A 16,937-nucleotide genomic window follows, 5' to 3' on the forward strand; every position below is an offset into this window, starting at 1 on the left:
GATCTGGTGGTTTTTTCGGGCTGTTCTGCTCCAGTGCCAGGGCAGGATTCTTTCTTATCTCCAAGAATGTTGCTCTTTCTTGTGTGCTTTTTGTGCATCCCATGATATGTTGGTCTCATAAGCATATGGCTGCTCTCCTGACTCATTCCAGGCAACAGGGAAGACATTTGAAAGCAACTCCAAAAGGAATACTACTTCAGCGTACACTTTCACACAGTCCCAGGAAGGTGCTAGCACCATGCTACCCCTTACAGTACACCACTTGTTCAGTTTCCTCTAGCCCTAAAACAGATAGCAAAGGCCAGATAACATTGTAAAGCAGTTGTCGAGAAGGATTACCACCCATTTTCTTTAAAATAAGTCAGAATTCTCAAGTAGTTGGAAAGCAGGATGCTTGCCTATCCAAAAGCAACATATCAGCATAGCAGTGGGTTAACGATCAGAAATCATTTCATAGGGAAAACAATAGAGCCTTAGGACTGGGAAGTCTGAAGTGACACTCAGAAATGGATCACTACAAGCCTCTAAATCCAGAAATCAAGCAGCTGAACTGCTCGATGTCTGAGTGCAGTTGTGTGTGTGACAGCATCCTAATGGTATCAGCCAAGTGCTAGCTATACGTCACCTTTATTTACTCCAAGGCTGGCACACAGTGTAAACTAGGCAGGGACAGACAGACTTTCCTAGAGAGCTTTCCAGACCTGCAAGATGCTAGGCTTCCAGTCTCTACTTGCACTACTGGCCTTGAGAATTTGACCATGAGATACTAAGTTGGGAAAAGGTAGGAAAAATAAAAGGAAACCAGATGTCTTCAAGTGGATTTTGAACTAAAAACAAGAGATACTTCATCAACATTAGGAATGAAGATTGCATTTCCTAGTGCCACTTCCAGCTCAACTTAAATCTGATCTTAGAAAATCAGAGAAATATCATGTAAATATTGTGATTGATGGTCTCAAGACTGCTAAAAAAAAAAAAAAAAATGAAAAACAAAAATCAAACCTACACTGTAAGTATTAAACACAAGTTGCAAATCTGAGTAAAATCACAGTACAATTCATTAAGTACGGTGAAGTCAGTGACCACAATATAATCTTAAACATCTAGCAAAAAGAATAATTACCTAATGCTTAGACTGTTCCCTTGACTTATTCTATTGTCCTCTGATCACAAGAAGAGAACAAACTTACAAGAATGGGATAACAGCATTGAACATATGCCATATGCTTAACCCATCTATTCATCCAATTTTGTTTAACTCTTGCTATTTATATGCTAAATGGAGATCAACTTTTGATCTTCCACAGCTTGTTTTCTACCATATGGACATGTTCTCCATCACACACAAAAAAAAAAAAAAGGAAAAAAATCAAGGCCTGTTACTCAACTAAACTCAAAAGGCTTCAGAATAGCATTTGCTAGACAAGAGTCTGCATAACAGACACAAACTCCACTTCAAATTTCACAGTAGCTAGTTTTAACATCTTGCCTGCTAATGAACAGTAATTATTTAATGGCCTTATATGACAAATCATGATCATTACATGGCTTCAGCAAATTGCATTGGCATTAAAATCTTAAGGGTAACACTGCACTTTGGTCCTTTCCAGTGCAAGATATCAAATGCTGGAATTAGAAAGATAATCCTTGCTGTAGCAATCAGGTAGGAATATTGGTAGTACTGAATTTAGGCTCTGTCCATAAGATTTTAGGAAAATTAAGGAAGCCAAATGCCCCTTGTCATATTATCACGTATTCTAATGCCATTAAGCTTGTCACATAATAATACACAATGATAGTACATTCTTATATGGAAAATCCTTATAAACCTTCAAAAGCAGCTCAATTTTTGAGTACTAAGCTTATCTGCTTATTTCTCTGAACTTTTTTTGACAAAGTGAAAAAAAAAAAAGCTTGCAAACTTAGGTTTCCTTGAACATAACCTGTGTAAACAACAAGAGTTAAACTACAACACCAACCTGTAGAGGGGGAAAAAAATAGATTTAGTCTGCATGGACTTATTTTGCTTTGTTTATTTAATGTATTTGTCAAGATAGTTAATATCTACCTATTCAGCAGAAATTTGAAGTAGGTAACTTTGAAAGCAATGACTAATTTAGACATCTTGTTTTTTCTCGAACTACCTGTTTGCAATTGATTGTGAGGTTATTGTTATGCTTGTTTTATAAAGCAAACCAGTATTACCAGCAGCTTCAATGATATCCAAAAGGACAGCATGTTTCTTTTTTTTTGTACAGACACTTCATATGAAGGTCAAAAGCTAGGGACAAGCATCATCTGCATACTTTAATCCAAAAGCAGATATTTGATACTGGCAAGGAAAGATGAGAAACCTCACAGAGATAAGTATCTACCTCCTCCCTTTTCATAGATAAATGGCTCTAGACTACGCCTGCAGTATTAAATACTTGACAATAACATTTACTATTTTCATTTCAAAGCACCTTAAGCTTCCTTTGCTCTTTATTTTAGTGAGCTGTCAGGAAAAGTCAGTGTATCATTGAAGAACCTACCTCAGCACTTTTTCTTGTAAACTCAATAGTAACCAGTGAAGGTCACTATTTCTAAAATACTTCGACATCAGCTGACTACAAGGTTTATTGATGTTAAAGGCACCCTGAGTTGCCACTATTCCTGTCTCTTCTGCCAATCCACATAAAATCTTTTCCCTCCCACCTCAGTACTGCATCCCACTACAAAAACATTTTCCTTTTGGCATTGTCACATCAAACAAGTTTTGATGCAGTTAATTCAGCACAATAGTAATTTTTTTTATTGCAATATAATACACGATTTTCAAATATAAATTCAGATTATATTGTTTAGCACATCAGGACTCTTGCAAGACTGCAAATAACTTCATTTTTTAATATTCAAAACCACAGTACTTCAAGAGATCATTATCTGTTTAAGCAAAAGGTCTGCAGAAAAAAAAGAGCTAAAAAACACCTTAAGCTCGTATTACTTTATCAAACAGTTAACTTTATGCTCCAGAAAGTTTCTAAGTAAGGAAGAAATTGGCTGAGACATTGAACACAAATATATTTAAATCCTTATCAGTATTTTATACTTTACACATTTTTTGCAGTTTCCAAGTTCTCCTCTTTATTCTGCAACATTCTTCACGATATTTCTTGCCTATAATGAAGAACTACTAGATCATTTTCAAAATTCCCAACTCATTTCTTCACTTCTGAGTAAAAAGCACTTACGATTGTTGCCCACTCTTCACAAAAAAAACCAAATACTGAATCATGTTTGCTGAGACAGAGATCAAAAGATGAAAAGCCACACAATCAACAGCCACGACGCATATGACAGACATCAAGTGGAAGGTCATACAGCAGTAGTGGATTGAACAGCAGAAAGTAAAACCAAACTGAGATAGGAATATCTAATAGGAATTACAGAAAAGTAACACATGAATGAAAGTACAAACGCACAAAAAGCCTAATTACAGGGTTAACAACCACTTCAATGGCTAGAGAAGATACAGTACTGATTGTGAAGAGCACAGTAAGCAAACAGGTTGAGTAGAATAAATGATCACAGAATCACAGAATGGCCAAGGCTGGAAGGGACCTCAAGGATCATGAAGCTCCAACCCCCCCTGCCCCACATGCAGGGCCAGCAATCTTCCCATTTAATACTAGACCAGGCTGCCCAGGGCCCCATCCAATTTGGCCTTTAACACCTCCAGGGATGGGGCATCCACAGCCTCTCTGGGCAGCCTGTTCCAGCACCTCACCACTCTCTCTTTAAAGAACTTCCCCCTGACATCCAACCTAAATCTTCCCTCCCTCAACTTAAAATCATTTCCCCTTGTCCTGCAATTATCTAGCCTTTCGAAGAGTTGATTCCCCTCCTGTTTGTAGGCTCCTTTTAGGTACTGAAATGCTGCAATGAGGTCATCCTGCAGCCTTCTTTTCTCCAGGCTGAACAAGCCCAACTTCCTCAGCCTGTCTTTATAGGGGAGGTGCTCCAGTCCCCTGATCATCTTTGTGGTCTCCTCTGTACCCTCTCCAACAGCTCCCCATCCTTCTTGTACTGGGGGCTCCAGACCTGGACACAGTACAGCAGATGGGGCCTCACAAGAGCAGAGTAGAGGGGGACAATCACCTCCCTGTCCCTGCTGGCCACCCCTCTTCTGATGGAGCCCAGGATTATGACTTGACTAATACCACTTTGACTACAGAAAAGTCCCAGGATGAAAGGAATAAAGTTGAAAGTAAACAAGTCCATTGCATGTTACAGTGCACAGAGTACAGATCCTTCCATTTGGTCACACATTCAGATTCTTCTGCAACCAACTCTGCACACACACCAAAAGAAAATATCAATGTGACACACCTTCCCCCAAACTGCACCACTCAGAATAATGGTTGAGAACAGGTTTTTAACTGCCAACTTCCATTAAACCCTGAAAAATATAAGTCCATAGTAATATTTCGATATTTAAATGACTACTTGCATCTGAATCATTGGCCACAAGTCTTGGACTAGTCTTACAAATGACATTCAGTTATTGAGGTTTTACACTGTATTTTGTTAATCCTACAAAAATAATTTACATTCTCCCAGAAAGTCCATTATACCACAGCTGAAGTCCAAGTTTTGGGATGCCACGTCATTTTATTACCTAATGCTTTTTGTGTTTTATTTGTTATCATTTGCATTTGTGTCTGAATCTGTGTTGAGTTCATAGCTCCCTATGCTTTCGTAACACTAAGTATATTACAAGACTACAAAAATATTTTTAAAAACATTTTAAAAACAATTACTGAATTCTTTATAGTTTGCCGTGACTCTTATAAACTAAAAGAGCAAAAGCCTTGACATATATACATATGTGCCTTAGTGAGGTAGGTAGCCTATGACATTGAACCCATCTGCTCCCTGATTCCTCCAATCCTTCCTATATATAATCTCCAAATACCAGGAAGTTGTTTAGCAGACCAAAGTAGTATTCAGCCACTTTGAACAAATACAATGTTATATTTATAGAGGACATATTGATTTTGCTTGTAATTCCTAATACTGCACTGTTTGTGGGACTGTGGGGTTTTTTTTGACACAAGATGCTTTTCCAAAAATAAAAAATAAACCACTTCTGAAATTTAACATTAACAAAATAGGTAAAAAGTCATTCCTTAAGGAAACGTAGACACAGAGGAGTGGGATGTTTGGCCACTTTGCTTAGCAACACTGAATGAAGAAGCATGCAGGCATCCTCCAAGCACGTTGATACAGCACTGAACAGTCTGGAACCCCACAGCCCAAAGAGATGCACGAAGAAGCAAGGATGTAATTTTCTAGAAGCACTTAACTTCCAATAGGCAAAATAAAACAGAGCAGGTAAAGTAAATATGCTTGGAAAGATAACAGGAAAGAAAGAGCAGGAGAGAGAACAGGGAATAGAGCATCTTCCAGGCCAGGAATTGAAGTATGGAAAAGATGAAGACATCTAAGCGATGCAATGTAAATTCATTTCTGGAAACATTTTAGTAACCTTCTGCTCAAAGAATATTTAAGACACGTGATAACTGTGATTTTCAGAGAGAAATCAATGACTCAGAATCAGAAGTATGGTACAATTCAAAAACAATCATGCAACAGAACCAAGCTTCCCATTACCCATTACCTCAGTCATCTCTCCATTCTGATGTTAAACAAACAAAAAAACACACAATAATGACCAAGAATGATAAAATTACCAATTCATGTACAGAAAATTAAAATCTCTATAATTTATAAAGAGCTATCTCTTTCTCATTTTCACATTAGAATGCTCCAATCAATACCATAAATTCATAAATATTGTAAACATGAAAAGTTGTCAGAATTTTTTTTAGCTACATTTTCATTCAAAATATTATCCTGTGGCCAGTGATGATATGGTAACATCCTTTCCACTACCACATATCCCTTTAAAGATGCAATTTGCTTTCTTGTTAATTAATACATGGCTTTTACCCTGTCCCCCCCAGCCATTCTTCCTTTCTCACAAAGGAGACAAAGAAGTATGTCATACAACTATGATGGTAAACCTGTTGTGATACTACATCCCTGCTGCTTTTATTTCAGCAAATACTACTCTGCTCTGCTGTGGTTATTTTTTTTTTTATTATTTTGTCAGACATCATAAATTTAAACTTGGCTGGTTTCAACGAATAATTAAATTTTCAAAAAGTATAGGTAATTAAGACAACCAAAAATTAAAATTGAGTAAGAAGTCAGCAATTATAGACTGCATGTATTTTACCATATCTGCAAGGGACTCTAATTAAGCACATATTAATTGCCCTAATCTTCTTAGGCAAGTAATAAATTGAAAGAGCTGATTAATGCACTGGATTTAGTTCAGCTTGTTAAATCTGACACCCTGGCAAAGGAAGACTATCTTGAAAAGCTCTTTTAGCTAAGTAATTGGAATTTTACCCTCAATAATTTCCTATTCCATAAGAAGAGCTATTCAGTATATTGACTCATTGTTTTTTGTTTTGTTTTTAATACACGTTAGTTATATTTGTTCCATTATGCTCCTTATAAAGATCAAGAAAAATTATAAACTTTGACCTTTACTGTCCATGAAAAGTCATTTTCACTCCGAACACAAATTAGTATATTTCCTTGTAGGCTATAAATCCTAATTAATTTTAATTCTAGAAGCTGCTAATAACATTTTATAAAGTCCATACGGACACATTAAGTACTCCATACAATTCATAAAGCCAGCAACCAAACTAGTTTTCAATATTAAATAACTGCTATTACCACTAGAATGCAATGAAATACAGCTCTTCAATGAACTTCCACCTCTTCTCTTCTTTTTATTTATTTATACATATGCTTGTACACATACAAGTTCTCAAATTCTATAGAAGCATTTTTTATAATAACAAAACAATTTTTGTTCTTTTTACTCTAGACTGCAAAACTCAAAAGACAGATGCATCGAACTTCACCTAAAACTAAGCAGATCTGGATGCACAAAGAAGAAACCTTCCCTGATTAAAAAAAAAAAAAAAAAAAAAAGCAGCAAGTATGGAAGGAAAGGGATTTTTTAATATTCAAAGAGTGTCCTGAAATATTCTATGAAACTTGAACAGCTTCTCATATGTCCTACATGACATAGAAGTTTATAAAGCCTTTTATATGAAGTATCTCAGAGTCATATAAGTTGCAAATCAAGTTTAGTTTGCAAAAGCATCCTAAATATATATCACTCCCTTCAAATTCTTATTCTGTAATCCTCAGAGCTGACATTTCATATTGCTGCTCTTCAGCCTTTAAGCTTCAGTCTCTAAACCTAAAATCTGTTATTCTTCTCTTCAAAAAACTAGTGTTCATACATTTTGAAAAATCACTGTCATTGACTGTGAACCTAAAACTTATCCTTTATTCCTTACGTGAAATGGAATGGGCTGACTGATCATTTTAAGAAACAGTACGTTCACAGCTAACCTGTAAACCTTGCTGTAAATGAGTATCACAAAGTTCATCTGAGAATACTAGGGGACTACTAAGCCCATGAAATGAGAACTGCTGGTACCTCAAAGAGTTACAGTTAAACCTGGATGTCTCTCATGCAACTATTTCCTGTCCATTTTCTGTGATGCACTACAGAGAGCACTTCTCAGACAAAAAGGTGGCATTCAGTTCCAACTTTCATCATAAATTGTCTTCTGAAGGAAACAGTTCACATACAGGATAAAGAGTTCAAATAGGTGCTACATTTTTCTTCCATTGATTGTATCTCACTCTCAACAAAAGGTTCTTGGGCTGTTACTGAAGTTCTGCTGTACTGTTAGAACAAGCTTAATTAGCAAGCCAGCTATTTTCTAGTTGATGGCATCAACCATTCAGAATTTTCAGATCTGTTAGGTCAGTTCGATGTAGGTGAGATACACACAGCTGTCAAGAAATTACACTCCTAAACCTAAAATCTCACTACAGAGTTTCAAGGCTTATCAAGAGTCACTTAAATGATGAAAGAGGCTCTCAAATTTCAAGGTGAGCATAATAGAAGAGAACTAGAATTCTAAAACTCTTGACATCCAAAGCTGAGTGTTTGTTAGTTCAATGCTGAACTGTATTAAGTCTAAGGGATGCAAACTGCATAGTTGTCAACTTGACTCTTTGCACGTGAGCTACACTTCACTGCTTGGGAAGTAGTAATACCATCAGTGATGGAAAACAGTTTGTAGCAGTTCAGCACTGAACAGGGAAAGCCCATGAATACTGTTCACATAAGAGAGAAATCAATGAAATAAATGGTGGCAGTTATAAAATCCTTGATAAAAAGGCACAATTCACACCACAGAATAAATTTAATCTGTCAGTAGAAATGAGCCAGTGGCTACAAGTTCTGCTCCAAAGGACAACAGAAAAAATCCTCAAAAATCCCAATTAAGTTATGGATTAGAGTGATGAGTTAGATATTCAGATTCTAGAAAGCACACTGGAATGAACAGAATGAAGTCACTAAGACCAAAGCATTTATTTATTACTGCATTTATTAATGTTTAGTTTCAGTTCAAAGAACAAAAATATTTTCTGAGAAATTGGAATCACATTAGAAAATAGACTCTCCATTTTGTAGAGCAAAACTGAAGAAGACCTTGCTGTCTCCCCTACTGACTTTCTAACAGAGAAAAAAAACCACATAGACTTTTTTTTTTGTGACACAATTTTTCATCTAGCTTCTCAGCAGTTTTTACTATCTTTCTCCATATTTCTCCGGGCAAAACAAAACTTAGCTTCAGCATTTCTTGTCAGCATTACAACCTAAAATCCTGACAAGCACACGACAAAGTCTTGTGTTTGAAGATGCTACATATTTAAATTTTCATCATATCACACATTCCAAATGTTACAAGCACATAAATCAAATGTATGTTCTTACTCGTGCCAAAGAGCTTTCTAGAAAAAAATGCATCTACAAAATACCCAGTTTTTAACTGACTTTTCTCTCCTCTTCAAGTTTCTGAACTTTATACCCTTTACATCCCTGAATCACAGAACAGGTTGGATTGAAATCGATCTTACAGATCATCTAGTTCCAACTCTGTGGTTAGAAACTCTGCCATGAGCATGGGAACTTCCCACTACATCAGGCTGCACAAAGTCCCATCCAACCTGGCCTTGAACACAGCTTCTCTGGGTAGCTTGTTCCAGTGCCTCAGTACATTCACAGTAAAGAATTTCTTCCTAATATCTAACCTAAATCTACCCCCCTTCAGATTAAAGTCTCTACCCCATGTTCAGGTACCACACTCCCTGACACTCTCTCCCCACAATTCCTCTTGTAGGTACTGGAAGGCTGACACAAGCTCTCCCCAGATATCTCATCTCCAGGTGGAAGAAGCCTAGCTCCCTTAGCCTGTCTTCATAGGAGAGGTGTTGCAGCTATCTGGTCACCCTCATGATCTCCTCTGACTCATTCCAACAGGTTCATGACCCTCTTATGCTTGGGGTCCCAGAGCTGAATGCAGTACTGCAAGTGGGGTCTCACAACAGTGAAGCAAAGAGGGAGAATCACCTCCCCTGCTCTGCTGGTCACGTTTCTTTTGATGTGGCTCAGGATACGGTTTGCTTTTGGAGCTGCAGGCACAAGTTGCCTCTTCAAGTTGAGCTTCTCATCCACCAACAATCCCAAATCCTTGTCCTTGCTTTCAGGGCTGTCAGGGCTGCTTTCAATACTTTCTCCACCCAGCCTACATCTATCTGTGCCTGGAGTTGTAGCACCTTGGACCTGGCCTTCTTGAACCGCACGTTGCTCACACAGGCCCACCTCTTGAGCCTGTCCAGCCCCCTCTGGACAGTATCCTTCCCTCCAGCACACTGACCATACCACACACCTTGGGCTGTTGGTAAACTTACTGAAAGTGCACTCAATCCCACTGTCCATGTCACTGACAAAGGTGTTAAATAATACAGATCCTGGCACCAACCCCTGAGGAACACCACTGATCTTCACCTGGACACTGAACCACTGAGTGCAGCTCTCTGAGTGAGACCAACCAGCCAATTCCTTATCCACCAAGTGGTCAGTTCATCTAATCAATGTCTCCCTAATTTGGAAAAAAGGATTCCATGTGAGATAGTGTCAGAATACTTTGCACAAGTCCAGGTAAAAGATACTAGTTGCTTTACCCTTATTGCCCGATGCTGTACTACCACTGTAAAAGTCCACCAGATTTGTCAGTCCCCATTTGTCATTTGTGAAGTCATGTTGGCTGTCATTAATTACCCCTTTGTTTTCCATGTACCACAGTTACACAGTTAACTGCTCCATCATCTTGAGCAGTCTATGGTTCCCCAAATCTTCCATTTCTCCTTTTATAAAAACAAGAGTTATTTTTCCCCTTTTCAGTCAGTAGGAACTTCAACAGGCTGTTACTACTACTCAAATATGATGGATAGTGGGGTTAGCAGCTTCATCTGCCAGTTCACTCAGGACCTGCAGATGCATCCCACCAGGTTCTGGGGATTTTGTGCACCTCAGATCACCACAAAACCTTCTACAGTGGGTATCTCTTAATTCTCTTAAACCCTGCCTTTGCATTCTGCAGTTTGTGCAGCATGGCTAGAGACCACTTCAAGGTTAAGAATGAGGCAAAAAAGCCATTGAGAATCTCAGTCTTCTCCATATCCCAGATAATTAACTCTCCTGTTTCTGATCAGAGAAAACAGATTTTCCCTAGTTTTCCTTTTACCACTAGCATACTTACAGAAGCCCTGTACTTACAGTTGGCCCTGATGTCCTGGCCAGATTTAATTCTATCAGGACCTTAGCTTTCCTAATCCAGTCCCTGGTTGCTCAGATAATTCTTCTGTGTTGCTCCTGAGCTACCTGTCCTTGCTTCCAACCTCTGTAGGCTTGAAGTTGAAATACAGAAAAAATGACGCCTAAGAAATTTCCATAACATTATTTAAATGAAATTTTTAATTAAGACTGTTTCCTCGGTACTATTACGTAAGCTGCAGAAGCTGATAATAAATATTATTCCCCTTTCACCACCTTCTTGTGGATGACATAAGATGCTAAGAAACTTTTTTAAATAGACAACTAATCAACACTAAAGGCAAACCGGTCTGCAAAAAATGCTTCTAATACTACCTACACATTCCAATTTTACTGTTACTATAAAGTAGCAAGCAGAGACTTCTGTATATTTTAACTTAATTATTCTTGTCCTTTAAAAATGCCAATACTGTAAGACTTAATTTGATTATTTTTATATACCCAATATAAAAACCTGTCATTTAAACCTCACTTCTTCTCCATCAGCAAGACATTTCTTGAACACAAGTCTGTAGATACAAGCTTTCTAAAACATATCAAGACAAATATACTGCATATACCCTTTCCTCTCCTAAAAGTAGCAATAAAAGAAAAACATGACAAATTGCAATAATTTCCAGCAAGAAACCTTTATAAAACGATGGGAAGAGTTACAAAAGAACCTAACGGGATGAGACAAAATTATTTTAATATTTTAATAAGGGCCAGAAATCTGTTGTTTGGCAAATTACTTTCAAAGTATTATTTATTCTATTCTATGTTCCAATTCCTTTGTCAGACTACAAAACAAAGAACATTAATTGCTTGCAACCTCAACTTTGACAAAGAAGAATGCAATAATAAAAATTCCCTACACAAAATGATAGTTGAAATTTTACTTTGTAAGAGCACGTTATGTTTTTACTGTCTTTGGATACAACAACTCAACATAAACTTACTTTTGTATTACATTCTGTAAGCTGAGCATCATACCCAATTCACCTTTCATCTTTTCTCTGTTGGCACGGCACTCTGCCAAATAACGGAGAGCCTAAAATAAAAAGGACAAATCAGCAACATTTCCAGTACGTAATCATTTATTTTTATCACTGTAAATCTGCAAGAGATTCACAATGCCACTTCTAGTAAAAGTATTATCATGTGCTGTAAATATTAAATAAATTGTTTTATTCTCAAACACGCAGAAAGCAAGGACTACCCAATCTATGAGAGAAGGCTGAGATACTAGATTTGCTTATACTAAGAGAGTGTCTACAACTAACCCACAGAGCCTTTACAAAGATGACCAAGACAAACTTTCCTCTACAGCAGCAGATGACATAACAAGGAGAAGGAAAACTGTAATTGGAGAAGTTCAGGTTAGACATTATGAAAACTTTTTTTCCACTACGAAGACAATGCAGGAAGTTCAAGTAAATATGTACCAGATCCCTTCCAGCTAACACTACTATGTTCCAAGATCTAGTGTAATTCTTTATATGCTGTTTTTCTAGTAGTTCTGTGGATTCACCACCACCAAGTTTCTACTGCCCACAGAAGCAGAGGTCTACTACCTTTCTAAACTTCTAAAGATTAATTGCAATACTGGAAACAATAAGAGCAAAAAAGGTTTATAAAGTTTAAAATACCTATAACATTGAAGTAATTAATCATTTCATGTAAGCACAAGAATAAGGATATAGGAGCAGCCATCAGCTGCTTAGCTGTTACCTATGCTGGGAACTAACAGTTGCATGTTGTCCAAGGGTTTTTGCCCTTCAAGGTAAACTCTTTGCAAAACTTCACATTGCTGACTCCAGCCAACAAGGGTAACTATATGGTTACCCTTAACACATTACTCTTCCAGTTGAAATTTCAAGTCCTTTTTATAACACATCTCTTGATTCTCAGTGCTGTCTAACTTTTCTTAGAAGGATCCTCTGAAAGTGTATTTTGCATTGTGCTTTAATCTGTTTTAGTCAAGGAAGTACAAGAACCACACACAGAAAATCTTGCAATTCACAAATTCAATGGGCTATAAAATTAGTTGTGATAGCAAGATTTAGAAGTGCACTAACTCTTTAAATAAAGTCATATAATAACTACGCTGCTCATTAGCTGCTTTAAAAATAACATACTCCTTATTCCCTTCAGAGACAGATAATTTATCACCTCTCTTTCTTTCTAAATTGTCTTCAGCACATAATAGGTAAAATTCAAGATCATCCTATCACCTTTTGGTGAGGTCTAGCTCTTGTCTGACATGTTACAAACTTCAAATGCGATATTTGCTGTTTCCTGATGTGGTTCAACATCATGATTCTAGCCTGTAAATGCTACATATTTATCCTTAGTTGGAACTATTTAAGAAAATATCTATATGATAGTTCTAAACTACTAACTAGCACATTAAAAGAATCCTTAACTATAGAAAATGTTTCCTATATTTGTAGGCAAGTCAGTGAGGATGTAATCCTTTTGGACAATGATACCCTCCTTCTCTAAGCAGATAATTAAGGGTCAAAATGTAGGCAGCCTCTTTTTCATTTATGTACATATTCTTTACACAAAAATACAGCTTATGCTAAAACAGAGGATAAGGTTGTCAGAATAACTGTAAGAACCTGGCTGTTCAGCATAAGAAATTTTTACTTGCTTTCCAACTCCATTAGAGATGCAAAGATCTGCACCTTCAAAGAAGTCAGATTATTTATACCTACAAGCTACTACTACTGAAGTGTAATATTACTATCATGGACTTTGGTTGGAGCCTCTGTTCTGCAAAATACTCAACTATGTTAACTTAAAGCTCACAAGTAATTCCATCATATTAATTACTAAGTCCATACTTGCTTTTTATCATTACAATTGAAATATTAACACAGTTCTCTAGCTTCAGAGTCCAATTTCTGAAAATTTTAGTCCAAATTTAAGAAAAAAATTGGTTTTACCTTCTTTACTTCAAATTTTTTTATCATTGAAAACATTCAAAATCATACATCATTACAAATGTACCATACAAAGAAAATCCTGGATTTAAACTAGAAGAAGAAAAATTTCCACTTCTTGATCACAAAGCACTAAGCTGAAACTGAATATGGGGAGAAAAACATTTCTCCTTGACGGATCCTATAACGTATCTAAAAGTTAGATAGGAAATTATTATAAACAATCTGTTGGAGTCATAATTTCAGCTATGGGAATCACAGAATGAAACAAAACTTAAAGTCACTGCCATACATTTTTTTACTGGGCATAAATTTAATGGAAAATTATTACACTTAATGATTTCAGCTTGAATAGAAGGACTTTTTTTGAATGGATGGCTGGAAAAGCAAAAACAAAATGGTAAAATATCAAAAAGGATGACTAAAAATCTGTCAGCAAAGATATTAAAAGCTACAGTACCTATGAGGTTCAGGAAGTCACAAACACAAATAGTTTGGGTAGCAGACAAAAATTTGTTTTCGTAGCAAACTGCTCAATTTCTGACTACAGTCAGGGTCTCCTCTAAATCCTGCCCCTTAATTCACTCTACCTGTGGGCTGCCACTAAATAAAACAACACAGCTGTCTCTTACCCAACAAGATGTCTTTACCACAAAACTTCAATAATATCTGGGTTTGTGGAATCATACCGCACACTGGATTACCCTTCACTGATCTGGTAAATTCAGTTCTTTTAATGTAGGGTTAAATTTTGCAATATGATCACAGAACGATTACTAAGTTTCATGCAGGCTTGAGAATATGCAGCCCAAAAAAGCAAAGGAAGGAACAGGGAGAGAGACATACAAACAAAACCCTCCATGACCTAAGGAACATACACCAGAATGAAAAACAGTGCAATGTATTCTCAAGAATGGTAATCTCAACTCAAAAGTCATCCAGTGAAGAACATTTAGTTTGGCAAATGCTGTGGCAAAGCTAGTCTGAAGGCCAATTAGCAGGATACACATCTCCTGGATTATGGGATGTTGTTCCCTGTGCCCCGAAGAGTACTGGAGTCATTCCAAGAAATTCACAAATATTCCTTGTGGAAGTAAAACAAATGAAAAAAATACACAGAACTATGATACGGACTAAACATTAATAGTACAAAAAATCATGTAGAATTTAATGCAAAAGTCAGAACTCTGCTTATAATTCAATGACATTTAAAAAAAAAAGAAGAAACAATATGAAACGAGAGTATAACAGCTTTTAATAACTTAAAAATCTTACTGGAAGAATTGAATTAGGGTTCTAAGGAAATCTTCATTTTTGTTTGTCCTATTTCTATGAAAGAGATGCACTTCTTAAAATTTGGATTTAGGATGAGAAATCGGGACTTTGGTGTTTATGACTTCGAAAGAGAAGAAATGAAGAGAAAAAAGTTGGATTAGACATCAACAGATTTTGATTTTTTTGTTTTAAAAATCACATGAGGGTGGGCAAATGCTGGAACAGGGTGCCTGAGATGCTGCAGAGCATCTAAACAAACATAATACTGCACCGTTTTCTAATTTGTCTCAGCTTGACCACAGGATTAGACTACATGATCTTGGGAAATCATCTCTAACCAAAACTGCCCTATGATATATGATCCTTTTTTTACATGAATTTCAAATCACTGTGTACATTTACCAAGCTCCAGGGCTTCATCTGAAAAAAAAAAAAAAGATTTAAGCGTGCTTACCTCCTTCCACAATGAAAGTGAAATGGCTGTATTAGGGAAAAAATGCAAAGCAATTTAATCTCTTCCAAGAACTGTGAATTGCCCTGGAATAATGCTACATTGCTATACAATTTTTGAATTGTGTGCTTCTTTTAAAAAAGTGAAAATGAATTGTGATTTAACATAAGAACAGGCTTTATCTTTTACATTACTTGTGTAAAGACACAGAAACAAAGGAACAAAGAGTCCCAATGACATACAAACTTATCTCTGGAATACTTACTAATAAAGCTGAATGAACCACTGGAGGGCTGGGATGGTCCAAAAACAGAATCAGACCTGGCAGGCATCCTTGATCCTGAACAATGGCTCTCCTATTCAAAGGATCAGCTGCTAGATCTCGGAGTTGATTAACTACAGATAGTGCATCAGGCTCCTCACTCATAGTGGAATTCATTTTTTCCTACGCCACACATACAAAATACCTGTTGAAAAAAAAAAAATGCGGCATTAATGTTTACTATCAATTAAAGCAGAGAACAGGCAAGAACACAAATGCACTGATTTGTTACAGGCATAAGAGTACAAAAAAAAGCCTCAAGGAACAAAATTCGTAAGGATATGGATTTTAGAACTCTTCAGCTGGAAACTTTAATTTCCTCTGCAGAAAGCAGATAGGGTTTGGTTAATAACATTTTCTCGTTTCCTTTCAATAATTTTAGACTGGTCAGCCTTTACAGCAGTATATGTATGGATATGTATAACAGTACGTAAGTGTCTTTACTTATTCACTGATAAAAATGATCAAAAACTCCAGTTTTCTCACACCCAGTTTGCAGACTGTAAGTCTAAAAACATCCTTTTGTATAAACACGTAAAATCAAAACCTGAATTTTCAGTGCCTTTAGCAATAATCAAATTTCACATAAAAATGAACTACATAAGCCAGCAAAGGATTAACTCAGCATCAAGCACAATGAATACTATGTTTTGATTTTATCTATTCCCTAAATAACTAGTGTAATGCCATATTCATTCAAAGCTAAAAAACATTTAAAGATGTTGTGGGTTTTTTGACTAGTTTGCTTTCAATAAAGAAAAAAAAAAAAATACAGGTCACACCTTGCTTCAACCAAAGCGCAAGCCAACCTATTTCAGATGAGACGTGTTTTAGTTTTAGTATCTGATCCCAGAGTTGTTTTAATGAGAAATAACTACTTAACAGGCACAGAAGCATAAGCTTAGATAAAAGAGAAGGTCTGCATCATGATAGTGAGAGAATGAGGGGGAATGGCTTTAAACTAAAAGAACGGAGATTCAGGTTAGACGTCAGAAAGAAATTCTTCCCTCAGAGGGTGGTGAGACACTGGCACAGGCTGCCCAGCGTGGTTGTGGATGCCCCATCCCTGGAAGTGTTCAAGGCCACATTGGATGGGGCCTTGGGCAGCCTCAGCTGGTGGGTGGCAGCCCTGCC

The 16,937-nt window shown here is 36.7% G+C and overlaps 1 protein-coding gene across 2 annotated transcripts in view; it reads right to left on the reverse strand.

Annotated features, from left to right (window-relative positions):
• ARMC1 (armadillo repeat containing 1) overlaps positions 1 to 16,937 on the reverse strand; it is a 31,220-nt gene that overhangs the window by 12,976 nt on the left and 1,307 nt on the right. For both annotated transcript variants that reach the window (XM_031612783.2, XM_031612781.2), the window contains exons 2-3: positions 15,747 to 15,948; positions 11,767 to 11,858 (exon numbers count right to left, since the gene is read on the reverse strand). In XM_031612783.2, the coding sequence (XP_031468643.1) occupies positions 11,767 to 11,858; positions 15,747 to 15,920 (266 nt within the window). In that variant the 5' untranslated portion in view covers positions 15,921 to 15,948. The remainder of the gene's footprint in view (positions 1 to 11,766; positions 11,859 to 15,746; positions 15,949 to 16,937) is intronic.

The sequence above is a fragment of the Phasianus colchicus genome, chromosome 3 (assembly GCF_987193195.1).
Source record: "Phasianus colchicus chromosome 3, bPhaCol1.hap1.1, whole genome shotgun sequence".
Taxonomy (NCBI): Eukaryota; Metazoa; Chordata; class Aves; order Galliformes; family Phasianidae; genus Phasianus; species Phasianus colchicus.